The sequence below is a fragment of the Numenius arquata genome, chromosome 11 (genome assembly GCF_964106895.1).
Source record: "Numenius arquata chromosome 11, bNumArq3.hap1.1, whole genome shotgun sequence".
In the NCBI taxonomy this organism is placed as follows: domain Eukaryota; kingdom Metazoa; phylum Chordata; class Aves; order Charadriiformes; family Scolopacidae; genus Numenius; species Numenius arquata.
The window spans coordinates 38,542,769-38,568,375 of NC_133586.1; the positions used below are offsets into that span (position 1 = coordinate 38,542,769).

A 25,607-nucleotide genomic window follows, 5' to 3' on the forward strand; every position below is an offset into this window, starting at 1 on the left:
TAAAGTACTACCCGCATGTCTTCCCTTTCACTTCTGTTTTGTGTTAAATCATTTGCATGTCAGCTCTGAGACTTCAATTCAGATGGACGTTGTGTAAGCCATGCATTTCAAAAGGTGGTGATTGCCAACCAAAAGAGAGCAGTCATAGCATCTTCCAATAAAATGAAGGGCCACTACTGTGGTGCTGGAGGGTCTGGCAGCTGCAGGACATCCCAAAGTTTTAGGAGACTTACTGATCAACACCGTGGCAGTGCAAGGGCAATCAGGGAGGCCTGGAGCAAGAAGTCTGGAAAACTTCAATTCTAACCTTGGAACTCTTTTATACCTTGAGAAAAAGTCCTGAATGTTTTCTATGAGCCATTTATTAGTGTGAGCAGACTATCCAGTCACCATGCATTGGATCCTCCAGGGAAATGGCAAGGTAGATAATTAAGCAGGACATTCTCAGTGCTGGGAAAATTTGTGTTATAGTCTTTCTCTTCTGTTACCAGTAACATAAGGCTAGGAACGAAAGCTCCTTACAGCCTTGAAGATTTGAAGTCTCATGAGTACCGGAGAGACTTAGGCTCTCAGACACTTAATAAATCTGGACTGTGGATACTGTTTCCTTTCTTTTCTGGGATGATTGAATCATTTCAAACAGCAGAAGAGAGAATAATGATGTGAGACTAATCAGGTTTATACAGAGTGTTTTCTTGGAAATAGCAATGCTAAAGAGCCATTCCTCAAATTTTAGAGGTAACAGCTTCCACACAGAGGAATGCTGGAAAGGCAGACAAGTGTGTACTAAAGTAAAGCTGGATGGGGAGGAGCTGTATTGAAAAGGACCTGGGGGTGTTGGTAGATAGCAATCTGAACATGAGTCAGCCATGTGCCTGGCAGCAGCATCATCCCAGGATGTATTAATAGGAGCATAGCCAGGACACTGAGGGAGGTCTTTATTCCCCCCAGATCAGCACTCATTATCCCATATCTAGAATACTGCATCCAATTCTGGTTCCCCCAATGCAGGAATGACACTGATAAACTGGAGCAAGTTTAGGAGAGGTCACCAAGATGTTTGGGGATGGAGCATTTGCCATATGAAGAGATGCTTAGAGAAATGATCTGGTTTCACCTGGGGAACAGAAGGCTTCAGAGGACCTTGTAGCAGCCTCTGCAGCACCTAGGAGGATGTCACCCATGGTCCACCCTGTGGTCTGGCTCTACAGCAGACCCTGCTCTAAACAGGAGGTTGGACTAAAGACCTCCAGAGGTCTCTTCCAGGCTGCATTAGCCTGTGATCCTATGATCCTATTTCTTTACAGGTTACTTGTTTCTTCCTTTCTTTCTGTCTTCCTCCTTCTTCATCTCTGTATGAAGCTTTATATATGTTTTTCATTTGGTGTATTCTGTGCATTTCCCCATCTAAAGTTCATTTAGTCCTCTTTCACTTCCAATCCCCAATGTTTATTTGTTTATCTTCCTAACAAGTTATTGTTTCAAGGTTGTCAGTTCTTCTCCTCCTCCATTTTATTTCCCTCCTCTGTCCTGCCAGCCATCATTAAGCTTTTCTTGTTTCAAGCAACATTAATCTTTAGCCATTGATCTTTAAACAGAATTGAAAGACAAAACATCAGGCTTTCTAGTTCTGTTTTCCTTACCTAATCTATTTCTGATGTAATTTCAGACTTAATATTACTACCCATTTAAACACAGCTTGCTATATTGAGGAAACAACAACTTGACTCAGATTTGAGTCATTTCTCTCTGATGCAGAAATTTGTTTTATTAAAGGTATTGTAGAATACGTTCAGATGTTCGTCAATAAGGATATGTTTAGCATTTAGTACAATCAGAGCAAATCAATAGAGTTCTGGGTCAGCTCAGGTCTAATTGTGGATCAGAGTTTGCAAATAAGTAGATAATGAAGGTGTCTTGGCTGGGCAAAATATCTATCAGTCTGGAAGCTAAACTGGTCTCCCAGTAAAGAGAGGTGGACTAAGCCAAATTTGTACAGCCACTGTACAAATTAGCATTGGGGAAGAATAAAGAGAGATACACTGCAGCAGCTGTGACCTTGGTGCCAAATGTCCAAATAGCATCTTTTTGGATCTGAAATGAAGAGGCCACAGCCTTCATTACCTTGACTGTTTGCAGGGGGCTGTGTGGGAAGCTCATCAGGCTCATACTCATCTTCAGTTTCAGCGAGGGAATAAGGCTCCCAAACTGGCAGACTGATCTAAATCCTGTTGGAGAAGAACTGAGATAGTAAAGCCACCAAATCGAGAATTACCAGGTCACAGGGGTGCTCAGGCCACCTCACCCCCACACCACAGTCCTGCACAGGAGAGCTGCTCTCATTGTGTGGGGACTCCTCCTTGTCCTGATCCTCTAGACATCTAGACATCCTCTAGAGGACATGGATGGGTTATTTTACCTTATTTTGCAGCTCTGCCTGGGATCATCTCACTACCGAGTGGGCTGCAAAGCACAAAAATGGTTTTGAGGTGTGCACCACAGTTTGAAACAAGCTTCTTAATAAGTTGATTCAGTTTTCTTTGCATGTCTGAGGCCTATTGGGTTATTTGAAAACTTTGGTAAATTATCCCTCTGGCATGTATCTTTTTCATCACTGTTTTGTCTAGAGTTTTCTTTTTCTCGCTAACCTTGTAGCAGGAGACATTCAAAAGATCAGTACCATCCCTCGCTGCATTTAACTAAACCAAGATATGACTCCTGGGGATAGTCTAATGGGGAAAAGAGCAGGAAGAGAACATCATCTGCCAGCATATTAATGTTCCAAATTATGCACATCCTTCTTCATAAAGATGGTTTCATTAATTCCAAGTCAAATAGTATTGATTCTCAATGTGACACAAAGACAAGTGATCACTGTAATCCAACTTACAAAGCAATCTAAACAGCAGCTGAGACAGGAGGGAATGGAAGCTCTTGACAAATGTTTTTACCAGTCACCCTTGTAAGCAGTAGAATAATACTTCTACTGGAGCCAAGAAAAATTAAACCTGCATAAATAATTTAAACAAGCCTTTTCTGAAATTAGAAGAAAAGGAAAAATTTCTATCTAATTTCCAGTTTCTTAAATTGCATACGTAAGCAACTCTGAACAAACTGTTCCACAGAGTATAAACTAACACATCGCTGCATTTCTGGGGGAAAGAGAGAGTGTATATAGTTTTCCAAGAGAAGCAAAACTTTTCAAATAAACTTTGTTATTCTTACAGCAAAGTTATCTCCACACCAATGCTTAAAGAAATAAATGTTCAGAAAAGGGATTCTCTTAACATTTCTCCTACTGTTAGCTTTATATATGATATTTGCTATATAAATTTCATGTGTCCCATTTATCATTTTCACTGACAGATTCAGTTCTATAAAAAATTGCTAACTTTCTACCACCTCCAATAATAAGATGCATCACTGTCTTTCTGTGAATATGTTAAGACCTGTCACTGTGATTCCTTCTGTCTCATCAGTGAATATGTCTAATACATATGCAGGCACTATGCAGACTCTATGATATGGATGGGTTATTTCCTGTGGAGAAAAATCCTTGCCCAAATCCTAAGGTGCAGAACCGAAGCCAAATGGGTGTGAGTTGAAAAATAATACTGATGAGTCACGTCAGGGAAAGCAGTTAAGTCTCTTTTGGGTCAGACAATCAAGTAAATTGAGCTCTCCCAAGAAACATATACACCACAAGAAGAGGAAGAAACTTCAGTGGAGTATCACTACTGTAACAAGATGCCAAGAACCATAGAGAGATGCTGAATAATCTGATTCTTCCTGTGTAAATCTGAGTCCTGTAGTACCAGATCCCTCCTGACTCAGACAATCTGACTCATTCTGTACCGTGCTTGCAACTTCAATATATTTTCTGCCATGACAATCTTTTCGCCTTCCCCCATGTAAATCTTGAGTCACTTTGTCACGATGGACATATTCAGTATGACAAGATTTTCTGCATCAGAGTTCTTTTTCAGCTCTATTCGCTGCTCCCCTGAATCTCGAGCCTGAGCCACGTCCCTGCCTGCCACCCACTGCCTCTTGAAAGCACAAGCACAAACACAAACAACAGACAAAATGCTTACTAAAAAGGAAGGACATCATTCCCACCAATTTCCGGAATCAACACTAAGAAAGCAATTCATCGCTGAAAGCCACGTCAGTAGGTGCTTGCTAGGTAAGAAAGAACTAGGGAGTGATTTTTAGTACTGGACTCTCCTCATTCTTCACCTGCGGGCTGGCTCTCTGGCCCTGTTTTCAGCTGCTCCAACAGCTTCTCAGAGACAAACCCTTGACATGGCTCCCTCTAAAGACTGCTCCTGACGGGAGGATAGATAAGACTACACAAAACTGGGGTCTAAATTCACCTCTGCTGTTAAACCTTATTACCCACTTTCCCTCTGCAGACAACAGGAAAAAATAAGCTCCTCCATTTCATATCTCTTACCTTGTCCTATGGTTCAGGACAAATCCCTTTCTGCAGGTTCCTCTTTCCATTATTGACTAAAGTAGGAGCTGAAAAATCTGTGTAGACTCATTTGTTGGTTTTAATGACCAAAGTTAGGCAAAATGCGTTCCACTCTTGAAGTGGCCTGTGTCTGCACTGTCTGTAGATTGCCAGCTGCTCCAGGCAGAGAGGTGCCCTCCTTGGTATTTTGTACAGTAGTCATGAAATCCACTTCTTATATGTGTTGATTGATATCCTGGGGACTTCAGATATCATGCACAGCCATGGAAAAGCTGTCTGCGAAGAGCCTGGATAATTGCAAAATGACTTACAATAAGGCATGGAAAGGCTACCGCAGATCCAGCTATTATTATAGTGCAACTCACTCCTCCAGCCTGGAGGGAGAGAAAATATACAAAATATATCTATGCACTTGATGGCATGTTGAATGTTATACTGAATATACTTAGAAAAACAAGGACTCACATTCCAGCTACTGTAGCGAACCTAACAAGCCTTTCAAAGGAAAAAAAGCTATCTCTAATTCATGATCTATAATTAGTAATTTATAAGGGAGGTGGGACTATATTTTTTACTAGCAATTGTGTTAATATATTTAGTGTAGCATGGCTTAACATTTCTGCTTACCGGCTCTGCACCCTCTTATTTACATCCTCTTCTTTGCATCCAAAGAGATACTTGATACTGTCAAGTTCTCAAAGGGTTAAAACAGTGAGTTTGAACCTGCAATTCAGAAAGCGGTGTGGCCCCATGGCCAGCTCAGAAAGGATCCATGAGAGTAGGGAAAGCAAGCTCAGATATACTGGATAGCAGTCCCCTCAGAATTTCTAAAGGATTTTGCACCTACCTTCAGTACCTACAAATTGGAGAAAGGGTGAAACCGCTGAAAAATCAGAATCTGATGGCTGCAAGTGCAAATTAGAAATTAGAAATGAAAGGCTGGGTTGTAATTGCTGAAGATAAAAATTAGGGCACCTGCTTGCCAAGGATTATGGCAAACCCAGTACTGCTTCCAGACCTTCCAATGAATCTAAAGTGCACCTTAAACATTACTGCATTTTCTTGCAAACCCTGGGCAACATCCCGTGCAGGGTTTCTCAGAGATGTCAGTTCAAGTCCTGGATGCTAAGTGGACATGTCAGGACAGTATTATTTCTCAGCTAATCAACAGAATTAATTAGCGTGGCACACCATGGCATTAGCACAGCCATAGTACTTCCAGTTCCACAACCAGAGCATATAAAGCTGGATGAGAAGTCTCTTTGTCTCACTACATAGATATAAATATCAAAAAAAGCCTGCTTTGCGTTAGTAAAATCCTACATTCTGAGATGAGCAAGTATTCAGAGCAGACCATCATAATGGCCTGTAGTTCTTCAAAGTACATCCGTCTCTAAGTGTGACCAGTGGAGGATTTATCCATTTGTTATACTCTGGATTACCTGCACCATTCTCTGTCTCTTTTGACGAATGTGTCCCATTTTCCCTAAAATATAGAATTATTCACCACTTACTGACCTAACATATAGTTGCTAATTGTTGCCTTTTCAAGTGCTTTGGGAAACATGAAGGCACTTGAATTTACCTCTTCTTAAATGTGCACTTTGCTGCTCTCAGTGGAACACAAAATGTGCTGTAGCACATTACATTGGCTAAGGGAAAGATTCCACAATGTACATGTCGTGCAAGAGATACCACCAGCATGAGGGCATAGTCAGTGCCTAAGGAGATAATGTCACACTCTCACCAGTAGTGACACTTACTGAGCCAAAAAACCTTGTCTGGGTTAAAGTTGCCAAATATTACACTACATTAATATGCATTACATAGTGTATATTACATTACATTAATATGCATTACATAGTGTACATTACATTACATTAATTACATTACTATAACATAAAACTGTACAATTCTAAGGCCAGCATGCAGAACACCATCATCCTTTGAGTGTATTGCAGCAAGCACCAATGAAATGTGCTTTATAATGAGAAATACTAAATGCTTTAATATTACTTTTTAAAGGAAAATCTGTTTTTATTTTCTGTCTCAGTTGTAAAAATAAAATATTTCCAGTCATACAGAGTCAGAGCTTGTCTTTTGTTAGATACACTCTCCTATCCTTATTGAGACAGATATGATAAAGAACAGTGAATAAAGCTTCAAGAAATGAGCTGAAAAATGTTTTCCACTCTCCTTGTCCTCTCCATCTGCCACTTAATTGTGGTCATAACGACATGGTTCCAGGGGTGACCTGCTAGATAAATAGACCTGATTTTCTTCTGTGCTTCTATTTGTACAGCTTGTCAGCACCCAAGCCCAGCAGAATCAGAAAGGATGGAGGAGGGAGAACAAGTGGAAGTAGATACAGCTGGTCCTGGCACATCCAAGGGACTGATGTGTTTCTACAGCCTATTGCTCTCCTCTCACAGAGATCATGACGGGTATGACTGCCCTGTTGGGTTTTTTTAGTAAATAACTCAGTCCATCTTGGCTTCCTTTTCTGTAAGATTGAGTTCAAGCTGAACAGACCTCAAGTTTCCTTTTCAGTTTCTTCACAGAGGTTAATGTGTAAGAAGAAAAATGAAGAGCAATTTGGTAGCTATTTCAGAAGTGTTTACTCACCTCAGTTATGATGAAGTATAAAGAGTGGTGGAACTTACTGGAGAGGGAAGAAGAAATGGAAAGAAACAAAGTATTGTTGAGAGATTAAGAGGAAAACAAAACAAAAAAACAAAACAAAACAAAACAAAGTTAAGCAGAGGTACAGAAAGTGTTTAGTCTTGCACAAGTTCTCAAATATTTATTTCTTACTGTGCTCTGAAACAGTCAATCCTGTTCCCTACTACTGATTCCTCTGTTCGTACTCTTTCACCAACAGCAGTTCAAAATCAAATTCACATTCTTTCAACATTGTTAAAATGCAAGGAATCACTTTAAAATGAATCTTTAATGAAGGGAGAAATAGGTCAAAAGAGCACACTTGTTGTTCACCAATCCAATAAAGCCTTTCAATCTGCTGAACGAAATACCTCTGTGCAATGCTAAAATAAATGAGTAGGGTCTTTCTGGCAGAGAGAGTTTATGTGCAAGATAATTTCAGCACATCCAAGAGTTGTCACAAGAGACATGCTTCTTTCTTTTAGTATGGTTGTTGTGGTTCCTGCGATGCCTCTAACATTTCAAACGAATGCACAGTAATTCTCAGGTTCCGCACACTGACTATGCCTCTGTGGGACCAAACCTCGGTTCTTTACCTCCTGCTGCTATTTTTGGAGGCAGTCTGTGCTTATTACAATATCTTTTTCTTGCAAGGTTATTGAACCACTGCCAAACCAGGAGAAGTTAAAGAAGAAAGGAGTAAGGAATACAGGATCTAAGACAGCCTCAACTCTTAAGAGTCAGAAAACAGGTTTTGTGTGGGATCAGTTCACTGTCTAGCCACTTACAGTGGAGTAGTGTGCATCTTCATTGGAAAACTTGCTTTCACAGGATTTTGGAGGAGACGCTAGCCAAAAGGGCTGTTCTTTTGCTCCTGGATGGTAAAAAAATATGCAGCCTTACGTTAGTAGCCAGGGAGACTCAGCTAAAGGGTCAAACAGAGAAAAGAAGGTGGTTCTTCACACATGGATAGTAGACCCAAGGAGCTCCTTGCCTTGAGGATGCAAAAAGTTTACACGGCTTCAAGGGAGGGACAGGGCAGGTACTCAAAAGTGAGAGCTAGTGAGAGGTACTGTGCAGACAAATTGCACAAACTGTCAAAATTCCCTAAACTAGCCCTCAGCTTTTACACCTCTTGGATTCCAAACAGCTAAACTTTTTCTGAATCTCAGAAGATTACATCCATGCACTTTGAAGTTTTTTTTGTTTTAGAGAAATTTAGCATTCCTAAGAATCTAAATGATCTATTTTGACACAGCTGTCATCCTTGCAGGATATACTTTTTTGGCTCAGAAAGTGTGTTTGCAGAATGGTTGCCATTCAGAAAGAAATAACAGTTTATAAAAAAAATCATGTAAATTTAGTTCTGGAGGCAATAAATAAGTCTTTGGAATAATAGGGTCCTCAGAAGGATTTCTGAAACAAGGCTATCTAAGAATGTGGGATCAGATTCCAGCATACCAAGAAAGTGGGAAAATATTTTTATATCAACAAGAATAGCAATTAAAATACTCTGCTGGAAAAACACAGTGTTAAAAAAAGGCTGAAACATTATAGTAGACTAATTCCACATGAATGACTACATGAATGACTACAAAAACGGGTTGGCTTTCTACTGATCAAACTCTGTTTCCAAGTACTTGCTGCCCTAGACAACAGAAAATAAAAATCAACAGAGACCTGAAAAATAAAATCATGCAAAATTTTTTTTTTCCTTGCTTGTGGCTCATAACTGGATGTAGCATCAATGTAATTTTGTAAAATCTTTTTGGATTGAGTTGGGGGGGGGAGGGGTCTTCTCTGGTTTCCCACCCTCTGACAAATACAAACATTTTGCAGCTAGTCTCACATCCTATCTTTCAGATTCCCAGCTCTCTAAATCCCACATTTCTGATTTAGTAAATGCATCTGCTACGGGAGCTGATACAAGTAGCTGGAACCTCTTTTCTTACTCTATAATCTAATGCACTTAGTGAGCCAATGAATATGTGTGAAAGGAGGGGCTTTCTGGCTAAGGGACTCCTTGCAGGGGAACAGCTGTTACAACAGCAAAACCTTAACCGAAGCCAGGCAAACACACTCACTCGCATCTCTCAGTGGCTTTGTGCATCGAGGTCCAGCAAGACAACTCCCCCCTCCTCTTCCTCTCTCTGCAAAAAGTGAGCAAACTAGCACAGAGAAACTTAAAGAAGACTGGATCTCGGTTGTGAAACATTTCAGGAGATCCAGTAATGGCCTGGATCAGCAATATCTCCTGGTTTAATCACTTTGCTCTACATGAAGAACGTTTCAGAAGGTACTTAAACAGCACTGAGGATTATTTAGCTTTCCTATGTGGGCCCAGACGGAGCCATCTGTTCTTGCCCATGGCTTTGGTGTACACTCTGATCTTTGTTGTTGGGGTGGTAGGCAACTTCTTAGTTTGCCTGGTAATCCTCAAGCACCGGAACATGAAGACCCCGACCAACTACTATCTCTTCAGCCTCGCTGTCTCAGACCTGCTTGTGCTGCTTTTCGGGATGCCACTGGAAGTCTACGAGATGTGGAGCAACTATCCCTTCTTGTTTGGGCCCATTGGCTGCTATTTCAAGACAGCGCTCTTTGAGACAGTGTGTTTTGCCTCCATCCTCAGTGTGACCACAGTCAGCGTGGAGAGATACATTGCCATCCTCCATCCTTTCCGTGCCAAGCTGGAGAGCACTCGCAAGCGTGCCCTGAGGACCATCGTGGTGCTCTGGGTCCTCTCTGTCCTCTTCGCCCTCCCCAACACAGGCACCCATGGCATCATGCTGCAGTACTTCCCCAATGGCACCCTGGTCCCTGGCTCTGCTACCTGCACTGTGGTCATGCCCATGTGGATCTACAACTGCATTGTCCAGATTACTTCCTTTCTCTTCTATGTGCTGCCCATGGGGGTAATCAGTGTGCTGTACTATCTGATGGGGCTAAGAGTAAGTCTTACTCCAACTGTGCTCCATGTTTCCTTAGCTCATTCTTGTGTCTTTGTGTCTGTATGTCTTTTAAGTGATTTCACCTTTTTCTTCCCCATTTGTTTTCCCCCCCAAAAAGTACAAGTATTTCAAACCTCTGAAAACAGTGGATACAACTCCTTCTTTGGTGTAATCCCATTCTCAAATGTATATAGTTGTGTTGGGGAATAATTTACCCCCATCTTTTTTAAAAAACTTACCATCACTGCTGCTCACATTTGAATGTTACTTAAACATCCAAGTCTGTAGATTGATTCCAGCCTCTCAGAGATTTGCACCTTTGCAGTAGGGACTAAAAGGAAATAGACCAAAAGCAAAATGTGAAAAGACTAAAAAGGAGCAGGTTAGTGATTGAATATTGTGTATTATTTGTTTTCCCTCTTCTTGTGACTGTGGAATTTCCATGTCATTGCTTTATTTTTCCCCTTCCCTGCAAGTGGTGATAATATTCAGTTGTTAAGACTCACAAAGCTGTCACAAACTGAAATAAATTTGCTGCAGCTAGCAAATTCAGCAATCATTTCTTTATATAACTAGGGCTTAGTTTCACCATCGATTAAGGCTACCTTAGAGTTCGTATTCATTCTCTCTCCAGAAAGTGAGACTAGTTTTACCAAGTATTCATCACTTAAATACGTAGATAAAACAATCAGTATTGCAGTATTACAAAGCTGTGTAGAACAACACCAAAATGCACTGCTAATCATAGAGAATCAATGACTGTTCTTATCATACATTACATATATTTTGAAAATATAAATCCTATCTTGTTGCACTGAATATAATTTGAAGTTTAAAAAGCTGTGTCTGATCATATAGCAAGAAAGGGATGCAATACACTGGTAGAGATGAATGAACTTACTGAATAACATGCAAGAAATTCAACCAAATCTGTGCTGGTGTATATATCATTTTGTTTTGCTGTCTGATATTTGCTGTTACCTGAAACTGTACAGAAGCAATTTTTCCTTACCCAGGAAAAGCAACAAGGATTAACTGCGAGAAATCCATAGCACACAGTAGGTCTTTGAAATAATGAATGGGTTAAATTATCCCCACAGCCCAGCAGCTGTTGTGGGGTCTTTAAATAGTTTCACCGAAAATTTTGCAAAATAAGACCTGGAGGGAGAAAAAAATGCTGAAAATACAGCTGTTTAAAAAAGAAAGAGAAACCCCCAAACTAATGAAAAGAAATCTTGAAGACTGCAATAGCGTCTATTTGTGGCAGCAGATATTCCTAATCCTCATCCCAGAAGAGAAGGTAGGTACCAGACGAGGGCTGCATCCCTGGGACTTCTGTATATTCACAGATATGTTCAAGCTGTCTTTCCTAAGGGCTGCAATGTTCATTGTTTCTGTATCTGCTTTTCTGTATATTCAACTCAGACTTCCAAAATTTGAACACCCATCCTGGGTATACCTGCATTGCGCTCTAAATTGCACTAGGCAAGATAGATTCATTTTTTTCAACAGAAATGATAGAAGAATGGTGTGTATATATAATTTTTCAAGAGGAGACATTTTTAATATACTCACAGAGGATGAAATTTATGAAGCTTCAGCAACACTCCAGAGTCTCCTGAGTGCCATGTATTGCTCATAGACTGTAGTGGAAAAGCTCAGAGTTGATCCAAAGGCTGTACAACAGCTCAAATTCAACAAACAGAAGCATAGACTTTCCAAGTCCAGGCTTTGTAGAAAGGCATTTCCTCGCCAAAGTTTCTCCCTCAGGCTTTGCCAGTGTTCAGGAGAGCCTAAGGATACAATACAGAAGGAAGCACATGACATGTTAAGCAGCTGCGAGAGGGCAGCAAACATTGGTCATATGGTAGCTGAGTTCATTTTTAATTTTATTCCTTGCAAAAAGGAAAAAAATGTATTTGTCTTTCTCAGTAGGAAATTCACGACCAGCAGAGCCTTCAGGTTGATTACCTCATGGTCAATTACTTCATGATCTACTTGGATATAGCTTTTAAGTTTTGATGGTTGAATACTACAATGATATGGTCAATAGAGAGTTCCATCATGAGTGTAAAGAAGAAAACACTGATGATTACACTGCAGTCTCATTTTATATGATTGTGGAATCTCCCTGCTGCCTCTTTCATGAGGTCTTCATCACAGGTGCCTTTAGGACCAATCCCTAAATCAGCCAAGCTCTTCTTTAAACCCAGTTCAACTGTTGGGCTACTGATTGCAACCTATAGCCAAAAAGCTGAGGAGGAAGAGGAGAGGGAGAAAATGGCTTCTTGTGGAAGCTTGACCCTGCAGCGCTGGTAGAGATGGGGTGGCGTTGCTTGGGAAGAAGTCTGTATTGCAGCCGGATTCAGTGCAGGGTTCCTGTCCGTTTTCTTCAAACTGATCTCTAAAGGACACCGGGATAGGTGGCTATCACTGGTTATTTAAAAGTCAGATTCTGTTTAACTAGGATTTTTGGTAATGAATGAAGAGAGTGGAGAGTCCAGAGACCTCTTTATCCCACTTACTTCAGACATCTATGAGGGGAGCTAGATGATCAGATGGGATGACATTAACCTCACCTGGGATGATTCTTCTGTTAAGAGTCCAACATTTCTCTTAGTGTCTTTTCCCATCAGTAATACATTGGACACACTGATGATTTTGATTTCAACTATCTTTGAATCAGGACAACTTATTCTTCCCAATTTACATCTGGTCCAGACTTTCTCATCAGAATCTATTTTGCCTCCTGAGTGACCAGTTGTTAAAACCAGAATTGTCTGTGGACAGTTGGCTGCCTGGCTAATTTCTGCAGAGACCAGCACACTCTGGAAGGGTCTGTCCTCTCTCCATGAAGGTTGTCCTGCAAACTTTGCACCCACTAACAAATTGTCTTTTGTGATGGGAGTGAGCAATGAGGACACCCAGGCTGCAGTTCAGCAGATGGGTGGCAACTGCTTCAGCCAAATCACTCAAGTAGGCAGAATTGCATGCTTCAGCACAAGTCATGTGGTTTTTAAAAATCCATTTTTTCCATCAGCTGGAGAGAAAGTTTGATCACCACTCGTGTCAGACAGGCCAAGAAGCTTACAGAAAAAGGTTCTCCAGCTTTTGCTGAGTGGCTTCAAACTAGGTTTGCCTGGGGGTAGGTGAGGCCCTAATTTCACTCCGCCTTTTGATTTCTGGTATGAAATGCTGTAGCTAATAAAGGTGTGGGGAGTAAATCAAATTTTCAGCTTCTTGCTCCAGACACTTTTAATTCTCTCACAGTGAATAGGTAACATTCAGCTCCAGGCACCCCTACCTAACCTCATACATCCACAGTGATGTAAAAGTAACCACTACCTTGGCTGGAGTTCTCCCTCTGTCAAACCATTGGCATGAACTCAAGTTACAACCTTCACCATGGACTCATTTCTTTTTTTTTTTTCTTCCCCTTTGTCATAACTCATTGTTTTATTAAATTGCAACTGCTGAGTTATTCTTACTAGTTACACCCCCATTTATTATCACTTGAGGCTAAAGAGGAGCCTTATAGCATCATCAAAATGACAGGAGGAAGGTGAAAAATATACATGTGTCTCTAGTTTATTACAGCACCAGAGCACTATTCTCTGAGGCTTTGGAATATGCCTGGAATAGATTACTGTTGAGACTGAAAACCACTGAAGGGAAACTAGGGATTTTAATCAATCTGAGCAGACATCTATTGCTAGAGGTGTTACATCTTCCTTAAGCAACTGTGGCTATGACTAAGAGTTACAAAGGGTATTATGTAAAACATGGGAGGGTGAATTGTACTATAATTGAATATAATTTGATTTACATGTGTTTCCCTTTTATGGGTTTTATGCATAAATAGAACATTGAAAGAAGGTCTCATTCAATCATCCTTACAGAAAAGTATTGTTAATCAGAAATCAGGAAGCAAAGTCACAGTGTAAAAGACAAAAGAAAATGGCACAACTAACATGTTTTCATAAGATTTTTACAAATCCAAATTGATTTCTATCTTTTCCCTCATTCCTGATATTCTTTCCCAAGTAATTACATGGTTTCTTTCCAGTTTCAGTTGTAAAAAGTATCACTCCAAATGTGTTGGCTAATCAGAAGTTCCCACTTCAGGAAGCTGGGTCCTATTATGCACTCTCCATAGACGATTACTTTTATAATCAAAGCAATTGTCCTGATTATTTAACCCTGTTTTTTTTCATCAGGAAAGCACCAGTGCTCTCGCCATAAGCATATTGGAGAAACGTTTCAGTGAAGATCAGATTATTATTCTTTATGTCCATTATTTAAAAGTCCAGGAAAAACTACTTGTGAAAGGAAAAAAAAAGCCTTGAGCAGTATGTGGCTCAATCTGTGCATAACAGGCACACCGGCTGTCTGCAAGAGAACATATATGGGGTTTGTTCATTAGATGGATTGAATATCAATTAGTCCAAACACTCAGGGCATGAAACGAGCTGCCTTGAATTCTACAGGAATTTTTTCAGTCATTACGGCTGTGTTTCACTGAGGCCTCTCTGGGTATTTTTTGGATCATTGGTTTGTGCTTAATTGTGAGGAACCTTTTTAGGAAAACAAACAAACAAACAATATTTTGCTAGAAAAGAAAATAATGCCTAGCAAAATACTGTTGAAATTGAATGCAAACTGTGAACCAAATATTGACTTATTGAGAAAGGACAAGTGGGGAACTGAAATACAAATTTGCTGTAAATATGCAGTCTCAGATGCATAAAATCTGCAGATTGTTTTGAACCTAAAGCTTCAATGTTTCCCTAGACTAAAACTGAAATTTAAATGTAGATTTTTTTTCAGTGAGTCCTGAGTTCCTTCAAATTTTGCCTTCTTAAACTACAGCTACGAAAATGTCAAACAGGCTATGTCTGGTGGGGATGTCATCTCCTGTCTAAGCTCTCCTTCGGTTTCCCTCCTTTTGCCAGTTGAAAGGAGACAAATCTTTGGAAGCAGAGGAAATGGCTGTGAATGTTCAGAGACCATCCAGGAAATCAGTCACCAAGATGTTGTGTAAGTAGTGAGTTCTTCTGTGTTTTGTTTACCATGAACAAGAGGGTGATCAGGTCCTGAAGGGTATCAAGAAGATTCACTAGGTACAAAAGCTATGAGATGACTATCTGCGATTAAAAAAAAGGCTTATTGGTGTTTTATCTGGACTTACATGGCATGGGAGTGAAACACCATGGCTAACTATCAAAAGAATCAGAAGGCAAATTTAACTCCCCAGCACAAGAGGAGGCTCAAATGTATGTGGCAGACGCTTGCATGGCAACTTTGTGACATCCCTCACTCCAAACCTGGCTCTTGCAGACCTCTAGGGAGGATAGCTCTTTTTCAGAGTGGAAATCGTCTGTCTTGTATATCTTAAAGAAGGATGTACCTCTGTTTTGCATCACACCATGAGCTCTGCTCATGAACAGGAAGGTCCTGTCAAGCCACATACCTCACCTACTGCTGACTTAACCACTTAGACCTTCACAAGAAAAAGTAGGACCTAGGCAGACTTGCTCATCATATAGCGTTCAGGAGAATTTATGCTCCAACCACTCTGAAAGCACTCACATCACTTCCTAATTTAGGGTTGTCTTTAAGGCAATGATGGCCTTGTTACTTAGATGGTATTTATGCAGGAAATATAAATCACCTTCAATATTTCCTGCAACAACATTATTCTTTTAGGCAGCTTCAGTCACCTTCTGAACTAGGAAATTGTACTTTGAAGTCAGCCTCATTTTCTGTGCCCCATGACTGTGACTGCAGATGTTCATGGGACCCAAGTCTGGAATACTGAACTATGCACCCAGATGGACCTATCATCAGTGGATGGTTCCTATGGCCTTATCCTGCTTTGTGATGTACAAATAGTGTGCAGAGGAAATTAACTCCAAGGCACTATGGAGTCAGAGTGTCATCAGTTACCACAGATGAATCCAGATGTCTCACTGGAAGTTTTTCCATTGAGCTCTGTACATACCACATTACCTGGCAGTTGCCTGCTGTTTGAATGTCATTGTGTGTGCATGCATTGAGTTATCAAACACAGAAACCAGTGAAAAGTTTGTTCTTTTAGCTGGCAATGTTCTTCTGTGAGCACTGCAGAAAGAAAGGATGCCAAAAGTTTTGAAACAATGAATATTTGTATATTTAGTCTTTCCTCCAGCTTTTTGAACTATCCCTACTCTGTGCAGGCAAGTGAACCATATCCTTCCATAACAGACCTGTTTTTCTTCTCCCTTTTCTCCATGCTAGTTGTCCTTGTGATGGTTTTTGCTATCTGCTGGGCTCCATTCCATATAGATCGACTCTTCTTCAGCTTTGTTGTGGAATGGACTGAGCCTCTGGCTAATATATTCAACTTAATTCATGTGGTGTCAGGTAAAGCTTTCTTCTTCCACTTATATAGGGACTGGCAAAAAAAGTATTTGTGAGCTGTTTACTTGGAATATGTAGTCATTTATTATGTAGATGACATGAGACATGCATAGAAAACCTTCTTGGGGTTTGGTAGACAATGATGAGAATTGTGCCTTAAGTAAACACCGCATGCAAGTTTCTGCAGCTTTCAAGATCTGGGCATATTGTCCAATACAGTTTTCTGAATATTCATAAAGAACAGAAAAAAAGAAAAAAAAAAAAAAAGGATATCATTCATCATTACCAGCTACTTTTCCTTCTTGGAAATGCTCAGAAATGAAGGTTGTTGTCATTCATCTGCTTTTAATGAATACACAGCAACAGTCATCATTCTCCAAAGTGTCTCCTCAGGCAAACGGGAAACCTTACCAAATGGCAAGGCAAAAGACTTACACACTGCTCAGAAATGGGTGATATAACCAAATGTTTATAACCCTGCCAACCATAAAATGAAGGCTTTTTCAAGGAGGAATCTTATTTTCAGTCTACCATGGGAAAACAGTGAATGTGGCTGCGAGGCATCTCAGATAGATGCAATCTCATGCAATTGTCCTGGTGTGTTGTAAGAAATTAGCTCCCCTCAGCTGGAAGTTATCCTCTGAGAGCTTTGATGGGGGCACCAGCTGTGCAAATCCTGCTGTGGGGATGAGGGTGGTGCTGGAGGCAGGTCAGTACAGCTTAAGAGAGAGCTGGTTCCTAAACAGCTGGAGATAGTGAGCTCCAGTTAATACTCTCTCCCACTTTCCCCCTGTGCTGCGGTTCCTGAGCTCACCTTGGTGAGACATGCCTCTGCCTATGCCAGGAAGGCAGCAGGCAGAGCTCTGCTGTTGCTGCCTCCACCCTTGCACCCGAGCTAGGTGGAGCAGTACAGGCAACGAAGCGTTTTTCCTCTTCTGACATCATTTCACACACAAATGAGGTCTCTCTCTCCTCCCCCTCACCCTTGTTCTCCTAGGTGTTTTCTTCTATCTGAGCTCTGCTGTGAACCCCATCATTTACAATCTGTTGTCCCAGCGCTTCAGGATGGCTTTCCTCAGTGTGATTTCTCCTTGCTGCAAGCACTGGGCCCCTAAACATCCCACTAGCAAGATTCCTGCACAACAGAGCATCTTTGTGGTTGAGGACCACAATCTTGTGGACTCTGCTGAAGATACAAGTCTGCCTGGCACCCACAGGACATCTGTCAGCAGTTCTCAGCTCTCCACTGGTCTGTGACTTTCCTTGTTGTGGTCCAGGTGAGAGAGAAGTTAAAGAAATGACTTAAAGAAAAGAGACTCTCCTAAAAGACTGATTTCAGCAAGAAGAGCTCACAGATGTGTTTTGTTGAATGAATAAAGGAGGAAACTGTAATTAGCAGATGGTTGAGAAGCATTGTACTACCCTCAAGTTAATGGGTAGTTAATGGAGGGCTAGAAATCTCAGTTTACTGGCTGCAAACGATGCTAGCAAGGAGCTGCTTTGCAAAAATGAGACACACTCCCAATGTCACCAGCACAGGAGGGAGACATGGCTTACCCAAGTCTTACTGAATGGCTTTTTGTGCACCAGCCTAAATGTCAGTTTACTTAGTTTCAAATGGGGCAACTTGCTGCACAAGTGTTGTCTACCCACTTCTAGCTTCCAGCAAGCCAGTCTCACTTCTCTCCCCTACAATCTTCTCGAGGTGTAGCTTTTGCAAGCCTCTCTTGGCAACCTGAGCAAGTAGGCATGAACAAGAACAGCTGTCAGCTGGGCTGAAAAACATCAGACACCAGCAATAGCTATTTCTGGGCCAGAGGAACCAGGGAGCCAGTAATTATGAAAAGGAAACTTTTGCTTTCTGAGCTAGGTGAAGATTTGGTTGCGGGATGGTGATTAACGCCTTGAATCACTTTGTCAAAAAACCTACCCTCTAGTGGGCTATTTTTAATAAGTCCCAACATCACTATCATATCTCCTCATACTATGTCTGACAATATCTACACAGTGCTGAAATGGCATGTGCATGCCACAAATTCATCTACATTACCTGGGAAATAGCCAGTACTGGGAGTTGAGGATGTTCCTGGTTTCACTCCTTTGCCCAAAATGCAACTGGTGGAGGATGTCTATCCAGGGAACATGAAATGTCTGCAGTCTTTGCAGGCTTATCCTGTGCATCAGACAGCCTCATTTTTGCCCATCTGCCTGAACTGAGCCTGTCCATGTAGGCTGACCATGACCACCAACTGTGGTAGGTTGCTGCTGTGTCCCATGTCCTGTAGTTTGCAACAGCTTCTTATTACTGCTTGAATTTCAGTTGTGTTTCAACCCCCATGTATGGGGCTGGCAACCACTAGGAAACAGGCTGGAAACCTTTTGCAATGGAACTGGAACAAACCTGAAGCATTGGAGAAGCTGATACAAAGGCAATAAAAAGAAGAGTCTTGTAGTGATTTTGCATCTACTGACTTCAGTTTTTACCACAAAGCACAATATAACGTCTGGGAAACTCTCCTGCATCCCAGTCGTGCAAACAGATCCTGAAGGCAGCACGCTTACATCTGAGGTGATGAGTTCCTGAACTGCACTGACTGCAAGGTCAGGACACTACAGAGTTTTGTAAAGGCAGAACAGGGTGAATCCATTACATGACAGAGAATTTTATAAACCTCTGCGACCCAAGTTTCAAAGCCTGCTTGTGTTTCAGAGAAATGCCTCCCTCGTGCATCGTGACGCAGGGCTAGGTTTAGCCACCGCACTGGGCTCAGGCTTGGCACGCACTGCCACAGAAAATCATCCGATGTGTCATCAAGGGGCTGGGACTTACTTACATAGTCAGAGTACACAGAGTTATCATAACGAATAAGAACATTAGTTCCTGAAAGATGATACACTGTATGCATAAAGGCTTATTCCAGTCTGGTCACTGGGGAGCCAAATGACATTTCTCACCATAGGAGGAATTGGTTATACCCCTGTTAAAATTGGCTCTTACCTTGTTTGCCCCAAAGTCTTCTGTTTTGCCTCTTGCTGTGGGACTCCTAGGTGATGTGAGACCCGGGGGGGGGGGGGAAGGGGGGTGGCGGGGAGGGGAGAGGCGGGTCACAGCAGCTAGTGAGCCACCTTTTCCTGCAGCACAAGGGGAATTTTAGCCCGTGTTTTCTGTGAAACCCATTTTTCCAGCTGCAATCTTGAGAAAAGAGCCACAGAGTGTAACAGATGCACAGAAAGCCCTGGAGAGAAAAGGCAGTTCCTGCTCCCTGAAGACTCAGCTGAAATACTTTGCCACCCCCAAGTGGACACTTAAGAGTTTTATCAGTGACATTTACATTTCTAACCAGTTTTGTATTATCATTTTTCCCTCCACCAGACATTAAAGTGCTATTTCCCTCCGGTCATGCCGTGCCAGTGGTGCCTTGCTGCCTGCGATCTGCCCAGGTCCCCGTTCTCCCACCCTGTGCTGGGGACCGAGCTTTGTGCTCCCACTAAGGGGCTGGGGACCACCTGGGCAGAGGCTGCAAGGGATTTCAACCCTCACCCTGTGCCTCATTTGTGCAACTCCCCAACCAAGCCCTGGGTTTACCCTCCTTATCCCAGCTATGAGCCACTGAAAGCGTGTCTTCTCCACTGTCCTAGACACCCAGCCAAAGCAGTGAGAAGACAGTGTAGTTTGACATACTCACACATCCACCATATGATGGAGACATTCCACTGCAAGATTTTGTGGCTCTATGAATGTATCTTATGCATTTAGGACCAGACAGTGTCTCGTGTTGGTGCACAGAGGGAGATCCATGAGTGGTACTGCTTTCTTCTCCTCTCTTCATGGAAGAATTGCAACCTTGGCTGCATTGTTAAATGCATCTCTTGACTTGCAGATGAGCACACAGACCTGCAGTCAAAGTTGGGATGTGAAGCTGTAGGGTGAAGGTTTTGTGTGATCTTAAACAAAATGGCCAAATTTTTGTTCCTAGGGAAGACAAAGGGTTTTGTGAGGAAGGGGAAGTGGTGGGGGAAAAAAGTGTGCACAGATGGGGAAATTTTAGAAGAGAAATAGTGAGAAGCAAATGACTGGGAACTCACCTCCTGTTCTGAACTAATTTATTTTTTTTTTTAAATCCTAAAAGCAGAGTTTATCACATTTAATTTGGTATCAGTCAAAAGAAGTAACACTCACAACCAAAAATTACTGAGCTTTTTCGGCCAAACATCCAGAGCAAAGCTGAAAACATTTAGTCTTGCACCAAGTCAAACCTTCTATGAAAGTGTTATTGGGACAGACGTGTCAAAATTCATCAAAATTCTGCTAAAAAGAAAATAAATACAGTTAAAAAATATAAAGATGTGAGCTGGCTTGAGGCTGAGTTCTCCAAGTTTCCTGTGATAGCACAGCTCAGTACCCCCTTGTTCCTGATGGGGGACCTCTAGAAGGAAATAGATGCACTTTGTCCCTAAAAAGTAGTCGATGCCCACTGGAGGTTTTTCTTCCCAAAAGGTTGGTGCTTGAGTTATTTATCACTCTGCTCTGACATTTACCTGGCTGAATTTTGGAAGCTGGATCCAAACATGAAAATACTGGGAAGATGGATAGAGATGTCATGAAAGCCCATGATAATTTCTGTATTTATACGTTTAGCAGCTTTCATAGCCAAATGCTGAAAAATGTTGGCAACTGGCTCAGAAAAACTCCTGTTGCAAGAAAACGGAGAACAACTCACTTTCTCCCAAAGTGGTCTAGTGTGATAAAAATGTATTTACTTGAAATCAAGCGTGACTTTCTAGACAGAACTGTCTATTGATTTATTCATCTGTTTCTATTTCCCTCCGGGAAACATGCAACTGTGTGAGCAGAAAGTGTGGAATTCAGGGGCAACGCTCCAGCACTATGAACAAAACATGGACAGTGTGAAATGTGTTGCAAGGAAGCACTTAAAGGAGAGAAGAATCGCTTACATTGCCAACGAGTGATGCTCAGATCTGATGCCAGGTTCAGTACTGGAAAAAACATCATGACAGCAAGTGGACAATTCTGCTAAGTTTATACGAAGAGTTTTTTGACACTACTGTATTTCAAAGTGTTTAAACCATGGCTTATCAGTAAAATTAAATGTACACTTCAGCTGTGGATCTGGTTATACATATCTGTGTGTAACATGAAATTAAATATACTAGAGTCTCTCTTCCTATGTCTGCTCCATCCTCCAGCAATCCTTGTGCTTCTTGTTTCTCCCTCTGATTTCACATGAGCAGCAGAAGATGGCAATTCCTTGGATGTTCAGCCAGCACTAAGTGCAGGAAATACTACAAATCACAGTACTTTTTTAAAAAATGCAGAATATTTCACTTGGTTTATATGCATGAAAATACAGCACAAATCCCAGGGTGGTTTGTTGCATCCAAGCGCTCTGCACAACTGCTTCTTCAAGGCAGGAGGTTAAAATCTGGGCAGAACGGTTGTCATAACCAGGAGAAGGTCCCAAAGCAAAAAGTGCTGTTTCTCAGGGTGTGTAACAGCCAGGTCTGCCCTCCTTCTCTGTTTTTCTACAGTCATTTGCCTCATTTTCTCTGCTATTCATTGTGACACTTGCTATGTTTTTTCCCCACTGAGGTTTTCTGTTCCACAAACTAGCAAATCTATAGCAAATTGCTGAGCTGTAGCATTTCCATATCGAATGGATATTAAAGTAAGGATAAATATGGTGATGAAAACAGAATAATAATGTGGACTTTTTCTTTCTATATTAAACTGAGGAGGAATAAGGGGAAAGGACAAGAAACCAAACAACCGGGAACTCCTGCAAGGATTTAAAGTTGGGTTTAGAATTTGGTCCAAGCTGATACGATGGTGTCAAATGTCCTTCAGAGTGAGTTGAAGGAAAAAAGAGTTTGAAAAGAAACCACAGAGAATTGCCCAGTTTGAGCCTTGAAGATTCTGCTGCCCAGGAAAATAAACACTTTTGAGGTTGTTGGGGTAGATCACGTGCAATAAGGGCTCATGCACCAGAAGACAGTGACAATCTTGTGCGTGATTCAGGACTGGTTTCTCTGACTTGAAAAAAGGAGTTTGTCCTGTGTAAAATTAGCATGGACCATAATGTAAGAACCTCACCTCACCAGAAGTGGAGGACTTTCTGTTACTGTCTAGACTTTGTGAAACCCTGAAAAGTTGCAGCTCTTGTTTCCAAGGCAAATTATCTTAAATCCACTTAATTTTTAAAGCAGGATTAATTTTAAGAGTATGGGAGCTGCTGGAATAATTTTCTTCCCACTGGGATAGATAATTCATTAACGAAATACTGAAGTCATTATTGTAAAAGCCCAAATAACTTTTTTTCATGCATCCTCAGCTTATACCATATTGTGAAATACAGTGAAGTTCCTTCTAGAGGAACAGGCTTTTGTTTGCCTTATTGGCTAGAAGTGAGTTTTCCAAAAAGACTCTTAGACTCAGAGGTCTACAACACGAAGAGCTCCGTCAGAAGAAAGCTGGATTCTTTTTATAGTAAAAGGAGAAAAAAAAGCTGTACTAATATCAATTTATCTGACCTATTTCAGTCATCTACCTTAGGTGTTTTACAGGTACTTTTTATGCATATCTTCTACAGTTGAAAAACAAAGCTAGGCAGGTAGGTATAGGTCACCTTGAGATGCTTTATGTTCTTTGTTGCAGAACAGGTATGTTTGTCAGTCCCTTTCAATCTGTTTAATTTCTTTAGAACCCAAAAGATCCCTTTAGAAATGACACACTAGGAAAATCATGCTCCAAATGAGCAAAACAAATGGCTAACAACTAACTCACTACAAAACACGAGGAGAACAGCATCCTCAGGGGCTCACCTACCATTTTGTTCATTGATCTGGGGCTGATGCCCCTGGACCACGTGGACCACTTTCTCACAAGGTGGGGAAATTCAAACAAAGATTGTAGCTTGTAGGGTTTACAGCATTTGTTTGCCATCTTGCAGTTGTCCTTCCCTTACTTCTACAGGAGCTGGTGAGGGCAGGAAAGATATCCGTCCTGCCACAAAATGTGCTAAATAGCCACCTATACTCAATGGAAAGGTTCCAAAGAGAAGTTTTTTCATGCTGCTGTTGACCGCAGTGCAGGTGGGTTGGGCAGCACTGAGCAACTGCAGCAAAAAACTACAAGCGTCACAGTTTTGGGAAACAGAAGAACTCCCCAGCCTTTCCGTGAGGAAGGAAATAAAACACCAATGCAGGAACTTTGAGGTACAGTTATTGTTTATTTAGCCACATACAAACTGGAGTTTCTGTTAGTTGGCTTGGTGCTAGGGAAATACTACATGCAGAGGGGTTTTTTGAATATGAAAGAACTTGGTTAATGCCACAAACCTCAGCTTTCCCCAGTCCCTGCGCCACTGTTTCCTCCCAGCTCAAGTTACCTACTCCTGGGGAAAAACAGACCACAGATATAGCAACACACATAAATTTACATTACAGGAGCAGTGACAGGACCCTCCACTGGGACTTAGACATGTACAGCACACAGTGAAGTAACAAGGAACCATTCCTCAGCTGCTTCACAGTAACCATCTATCTCCATGCTCTTAGCCTAAAGTAATGCAAATCAGTTTGTGTTCCTGCATACAGCAAAGATGAAGAGGCAGTTGACATCGGTCCAGTCACATCTAGTTTGCTTATGTATCTCAGCCCCAAGACGAGGGGCTGAGTTGCGTGGAGTGCTCTCTCCCTGCATATAACAAGAAATATTCCCTAAGTTGGAGCTGACATGACAACCTACCAATTCCCAGTAAACCTGCTGCATTACTCCAAGAGGCAGCAGTGACTGCCATACATGATTCAGCCTTAGCACACTCCACTTTTTTTACAGTGTCTCTTGCATTGACAAGCAAGGAGCACTCATATAAGTGTTAACTTCAATCTGGTCACTTCAGGTCTCATTTCTTCTCCTATCTCCCCTCCCATGAGGAACAGGTATATTGAAGAATCATTTCTCCCCCCTATCCACCCCTGTCTTTTCACTGCTAAGAAATTCCACTGAGGATCGAGTCTTTTCCCTGCAACTTTATTTGCCAGCTGTAGGGTTTTCACACCATATTTGTATTCCAGTCCCGATTTCAATTACCTGGCTAACCTTTTCAATTTTCACAGAGTGAGAATCAGAAAACAGCAGGTCCTTTATTACAACTCACACTGGCAGGGAATGTTCCACCACCCCCCCCTTCCCTCCCCTATGTTTGCATGAAAGCTCTATCAAATTCAAACAAACTCATTGATCATAACTTGTCTATTTACTTATGCTTTGCTGACTGTTAAGTATTCTGGTCCTTTCTGCAGATGTGTTTTCAATCCTCCTTTTGTCTTGAATGGGCTATTTTTTATATCATTTCTAAAAGTCATGGAGAAACAATCTTAAGTTTTCACCCTGGTGCTTGACTCCAGCGAGAACTCTCATCAGGTTCAAATACTGGGGAAGGTAAAAGCCTTGTGCTTCAAGAGGGGCTATTTGCTGATCTTTATAAGCAAGACACAGTGGTAGCCAGTCCCAGAGCAATTCCCAGGCTCGGAGCATTGGAAGGGTTCCCTCAGACCAGAAGGCAAGTCTGGCATAGACACCACCCTGCTAATCCCAAAGCCACTGCTCTGCCACTAAACTGCACTGGCCGCAGCTGTTACCTGCAAAAGAAAACTTTTTCCTCTCCCTTCTTACCTATCTCAGCTCTCCAAGTCATAACCCTCCTATCTCAGTGGCCAGTCCATCCCAAACAACCATGCTCCTTCATTCTTTTGAGCTCTCAATATAGCAATCATTTCCATGCCTGTGTGCTGTCTGGCCCATCATTCAGCCATCCTAAAAATGGTTTATTTGATTGGGAGTAGGGGGGGTTTAGTGCAATAGATCTGTTCCTTAGCAACTCCTTCCCCTCTTTCTTAATCTTCTTTTGTTATTTCCAGCTCATTATCTTTGCCCATGTTCAACTCCAAATTAACTTAATTACAGACAGATTTCATATCTCTCTAAACCAGAAGGGGCACTTGTAAAACATCCTTCCAGTCAATAGTAAATGAGGTCCTTGGCCTATGCTAAGTAGGGTCTGGGAAAGCCAGCTCGGCTGTGTCTGTCCTCCTCCCTC

General features: G+C 41.6%; 1 protein-coding gene across 1 annotated transcript; it reads left to right on the top strand.

Moving 5' to 3' along the window:
- Nucleotides 1-9,369: 9,369 nt before the first annotated feature.
- Nucleotides 9,370-17,745, top strand: NMUR2 (neuromedin U receptor 2). The gene is made up of 4 exons (XM_074156492.1): nucleotides 9,370-10,089; nucleotides 15,042-15,126; nucleotides 16,366-16,491; nucleotides 17,486-17,745. Exons 1-4 carry the CDS (start codon nucleotides 9,370-9,372, stop codon nucleotides 17,743-17,745), a joined length of 1,191 nt encoding a protein of 396 aa, XP_074012593.1.
- Nucleotides 17,746-25,607: the final 7,862 nt, after the last annotated feature.

Bases quoted from the DNA above. Each gene is read 5' to 3' on its own strand.
- NMUR2 (XM_074156492.1), top strand. From the start codon at position 9,370: ATGGCCTGGATCAGCAATATCTCCTGGTTTAATCACTTTGCTCTACAT. The intron at 10,090-15,041 runs GTAAGTCTTACT...TCCTTTTGCCAG, and splicing joins ACTATCTGATGGGGCTAAGA to TTGAAAGGAGACAAATCTTT. The intron at 16,492-17,485 runs GTAAAGCTTTCT...TTGTTCTCCTAG, and splicing joins CTTAATTCATGTGGTGTCAG to GTGTTTTCTTCTATCTGAGC.